This window comes from Oncorhynchus mykiss, chromosome 5, assembly GCF_057628025.1.
Source record: "Oncorhynchus mykiss isolate SJ-2025 chromosome 5, ASM5762802v1, whole genome shotgun sequence".
In the NCBI taxonomy this organism is placed as follows: domain Eukaryota; kingdom Metazoa; phylum Chordata; class Actinopteri; order Salmoniformes; family Salmonidae; genus Oncorhynchus; species Oncorhynchus mykiss.
The window spans coordinates 42,442,501-42,447,500 of NC_143026.1; the positions used below are offsets into that span (position 1 = coordinate 42,442,501).

The 5,000-nt window shown below is 47.5% G+C and overlaps 1 protein-coding gene across 1 annotated transcript in view; it reads left to right on the forward strand.

Moving 5' to 3' along the window:
- The window catches only part of LOC110522946 (A disintegrin and metalloproteinase with thrombospondin motifs 6), a 200,384-nt gene that overhangs the window by 137,287 nt on the left and 58,097 nt on the right, over positions 1 to 5,000 (forward strand). The window contains 3 exon segments of the mRNA XM_036977579.2: positions 951 to 1,056; positions 4,717 to 4,787; positions 4,790 to 4,862. Coding sequence (XP_036833474.2) covers positions 951 to 1,056; positions 4,717 to 4,787; positions 4,790 to 4,862 — 250 coding nt within the window.

A 5,000-nucleotide genomic window follows, 5' to 3' on the forward strand; every position in this document is an offset into this window, starting at 1 on the left:
TCTCTGTCTCTCTCCTCTCTCTCCCCTCCCCTCTCTCCTCTCTCGCTCTCTCTCTTTTTCTCTCTTTCTCTCTCTCTCCTCTTTCTCTCTTGCTCTCTCTCCTCTCTCCTCTCTCTTTCTCTCTCGCTCTCTCTCCGCTGTCTCTTTCTCTCTCTCTCTCTCTCTCTCTCTCTCTCTCTTCTCTCTCTTTTTCTCTTTCTCCTCTATCTCTTTTTTTTCTCTCTCTCTCTCTCTCTCTCTCTCTGTGTCTCTGTCTCTCTCCCTCTCTCTCCCGCTCCCCTCTCTCCTCTCTCTCTCTCGCTCTCTCTCTTTTTCTCTCTTCTCTCTCTCTCCTCTTTCTCTCTTGCTCTCTCTCCTCTCTCCTCTCTCTTTCTCTCTCGCTCTCTCTCCTCTCTCTCGCTCTCTCTCCTCTCTCTCTTTTTTTTCTCTCTCTCTCTTTCGCTCTCTCTCCCCTCTCTTTCTCTCTTTCTCTCTCGCTCTCTCTCCTCTCTTTCTCTCTCATCTCTCTCTCTCGTCTCTCTCCTCTCTCTCTTTCTCTCTCTCTCCTCCCTCTCTCGCTCTCTCTCCTCTCTCTTTCTCTCTTTCTCTCTCGCTCTCTCTCTCCTCTCTCTTCCTCTCTCTCCTCTCTCTTTCTCTCTCGCTCTCTCTTCCTCTCTCTCCTCTCTCTTTCTCTCTCGCTCTCTCTCTCCTCTCTCTTTCTCTCTCATCTCTCTCTCTCTCTCTCTCTCCTCCCTCTCTCGCTTTCTCTCCCTCTCTCTCTCTTTTTCTCTCTCCCTCTCTCTCTCTCTCTCTCTCTCTCTCTCTCTCTCTCTCTCTCTCTCTCTCGCTCCTCTCTCTCTCTCTCTCTCTCCTCTCTCTCTTTTTCTCTCTCCTCTCTCTCCTCTCTCTCCTCCCTCTCCTCTCTTTCTCTCTCTCCTCTCTCCTCTCTCTCTGTGTATGTTTGTGTCCAGGCTTGGCGTCAGTAGCTGGGATGTGTGAGCCGGAGAGGAGTTGCAGCATCAATGAAGACATCGGCCTGGGTTCTGCTTTCACCATCGCTCACGAGATTGGCCACAAGTGCGTTTGCTCACATTTACTCAGAATCCTCAGCAAGGCTTTACTAAACACTGTTAACCCTTTCAGGCCTTTCCCTTATCCCCTCCACACCAAGGCTTTTAAAACCATGTGTCCCCAAATCATGTTCAGCCGGATGACAATATTCTCACAACAAAATATTTAACTACACCTGTGTATAATAATAATACATACATGCATACGATACATGTCCAAAAGTATGTGGACACCTGCTCGTCGAAACACCTCATTCCAAAATAATAGGCTATGAGAGATGAGAGAGAAAGAGAGAGGAGAGAGAGAGAGCAAGAGAGAAAGAGAGGGGAGAGAGAGCGAAAGAGAGAGAGAGAAAAAAAAAGAGAAGGAAGGCTTTCCACTAGATGGAACATTGCTGCAGCTGTGCTGGGTGGAGAGGAACCAGGCTGAGGGGTGGCCAGTCCATAACAGTCCATAGCAGTACATAACAGTACATAACAAGTACATGGATTTGTGAACGGGGCATTGTCATGATGAAACAGGAAAGGACCTTCCCCAAACTGTTGCCACAAAGTTGGAAGTACAGAATCGTCTAGAATATCATTGTATGCTGTAGCGTTAAGATTTTCCTTCACTGGAACTAAGGGGCCTAGCCCAACCATGAAAAACAGCCCCAGACCATTATTCCTCCTCCACCAAACTTTACAGTTGACACTTTGCATTCAGGCAGGTAGCATTCTCCTGGCGTCCACCAAACCCAGATTAGTCTGTCAGACTGCCAGGTTATTAATGCATTGTCGGAACTAGAAGCGCAAGCATTTCGCTACACTCGCATTAACATCTGCTAACCATGTGTATGTGACAAATAAAATTTGATTTGATTTGAAGCGATTGATCACTCCAGAGAACGTGTTTCCACTGTTCTAGAGTTCAATTACGACGAGCTTTACTCCACTCCAGCCAACCCTTGCCATTGCGTATGGTGATCTTAGGCTTGTGTGCGGCTGCTCGGCCATGGAAACACATTTCATGAAGCTCCCGACAAACAGTTCTTGTGCTTTCGCCGGTCCCGTTCTGTGAGCTTGTGTGGCTAACGACTTCGCGGCTGAGCCGTCGTTGCTTCTAGACGTTTCCACTTCACAATAACAGCACTTACAGTTGACCGTTGGCAGCTCTAGCAGGGCAGACATTTGACCAACTGACTTGTTGGAAAGGTGCCATCCTATGACGGTGCCACGTTGAGTCACTGTGCTCTTCAGTAAGGCCATTCTACTGCCACTGTTTGTCTATGGAGATTGCATGGCGGTGTGCTCGATTTTCTACACCTGTCAATAGCGGCTGTGGCTGAAATAGCTGAATCCACTAATTTGAAGGGGTGTCCACCTACTTTTGGCCATGTCGTGTATATTCCTACACAGAGAGAGTCTACTATTCTCGAAGAAGTACCAGAGCTTTGGGTCGGGTTGCCAAATCTGTCTGTGTGTAGCTACGCTCCCCTCTACAGACACCCTGTACTGTATCTCTACATATTTGCTCATGCTAATGACAGTGTCCGCATACCTCCTGAATATAAATGTAAATAACGATGATGTATTGGTCTACGGTTCACAGAGATGGCCATTTCCTTTATCGTGTCTCGTCTCTGCTTCTGTTGGGGCAGTTGTAAAAATAGTCCCTGCAAGGATAGGATGTATGAAGAAAAATGTAAAAAAAAAAATGTTGCGACACGGTTTCAGGACGGCTGATTTATTTCCAGAGTAGGGTAAAATGTCATAAACGCCAGCCTTAGAAAAACAGGCCGGGGCCTTGCGATGTGGTTGGTTTGTTATATACATTACATACTGATTTGTGCTTTTTGACGGTCAGGAAAAGTAAGCCTCGGCTTCCTGCCGTAACGCAAGCTTTTCTTTCGTTACGATATTCCGACAGACAATGTTTTGGGGGGAAAAAAAAAGTGAAATGATTTATATGCAGCCAGTCCAGTGTTCAGTCAGAAATGAAAAGTTGGGCAGCAGAAGGCAGCCTTTCTTTCTGTTAAGGAGGTTTAGGGGGAGGGTGAATTGAGTGTGGGTTGAACCTCTTTTTACATCTCTCTCTCTGTCTTTCTCTCTCTCTCTCTCTCTCTCCCTCTCTCTCTCTCCTCTCTCTCTCTCTCTCTCTCTCTCTCTCTGTCTTCTCCTCTCTCTCTCTCTCTCTCTCTCTCTTCCTCTCCCGCTCTCCTTTTTCACTCTCTTTCCCCCTGTCTCATTGAGATCGTAGAGAGTTTGGCCCTGGTCTCTCCCCACCTCCCGGGTCTGTAGCTGGTGATTGATTGACAGGCAGGCAGCATCAGGGTGGTGGTTAAAACCCTCTGGTTCCTTCAGCTCTCCAGACAGAGACTGACCCCTGACCTCTAGTCCCCTCTACACCAGATGTTATGGAGCGTTCTCTAACCATCCCATAGCCTCTCTACCTCTCTCTAACCATCCCATAGCCTCTCTACCTCTCTCTAACCATCCCATAGCCTCTCTACCTCTCTCTAACCATCTCATAGCCTCTCTACCACTCTCTAACCATCTCATAGCCTCTCTACCACTCTCTAACCATCCCATAGCCTCTCTACCTTTCTCTAACCATCTCATAGCCTCTCTACCTCTCTCTAACCATCCCATAGCCTCTCTACCTCTCTCTAACCATCTCATAGCCTCTCTACCACTCTCTAACCATCCCATAGCCTCTCTACCTTTCTCTAACCATCTCATAGCCTCTCTACCTCTCTCTAACCATCCCATAGCCTCTCTACCTCTCTCTAACCATCCCATAGCCTCTCTACCTCTCTCTAACCATCCCATAGCCTCTCTACCTCTCTCTAACCATCCCATAGCCTCTCTACCTCTCTCTAACCTATCTCATAGCCTCTCTATCTCTCTCTAACCATCCCATAGCCTCTCTACCACTCTCTAACCATCCCATAGCCTCTCTACCTTTCTCTAACCATCTCATAGCCTCTCTACCTCTCTCTAACCATCCCATAGCCTCTCTACCTCTCTCTAACCATCCCATAGCCTCTCTACATCTCTCTAACCATCCCATAGCCTCTCTACCTCTCTCTAACCATCCCATAGCCTCTCTACCTCTCTCTAACCATCTCATAGCCTCTCTATCTCTCTCTAACCATCCCATAGCCTCTCTACCTCTCTCTAACCATCCCATAGCCTTTCTACCTCTCTCTAACCACCCCATAGCCTCTCTACCTCTCTCTAACCATCCCATACCATTTCTACCTCTCTCTAACCATCCCATAGCCTCTCTACCTCTCTCTAACCATACCATAGCTCTCTACCTTTCTCTAACCATCTCATAGCCTCTCTACCTATTTGAATCGATCTGACTGATTCACACACATCACCCGTAGTATTAGAATCTATGACTGATTCACACACATCACCCGCATTATTAGAATCTATCTGACTGATTCACACACATCACCTGCAGTAGATTTCTCCCTCCATGACACCACCAATCTCCCTTTGAATGGGATGTTGAGCCAATCTGGGTAGAAGCTGCCCTTAGGCACAAATCTAGGATCAGTTGATCCTCCCCCACTCCTTACCTTAACCTGCAACTGGCCTTAGATCACTGTCTTGATTCCATCTTACTCCGTGTTTTACCTGCCCTCCTCTCTGTCCTCCATTTTGTGTCTTACAGTTTCGGGATGAACCATGATGGAATAGGAAACTCATGTGGGACTAAAGGCCACGAGGCAGCCAAGCTGATGGCGGCCACATCACAGCTAACACCAACCCCTTCTCCTGGTCGGCCTGCAGTAAGGACTATATCACCAGCTTCCTCGAGTAAGTGGAAGAGGGGCACCGCCTATCTCAGTTTATTCCCAGTTAAAAACCACCTATTGAAACTCTTGTACATATCCTGAACCAACCAGAAACGTCCTCAGTAGGTAAAAAGACACGGATAGCCTTCCAGCCGTCCAA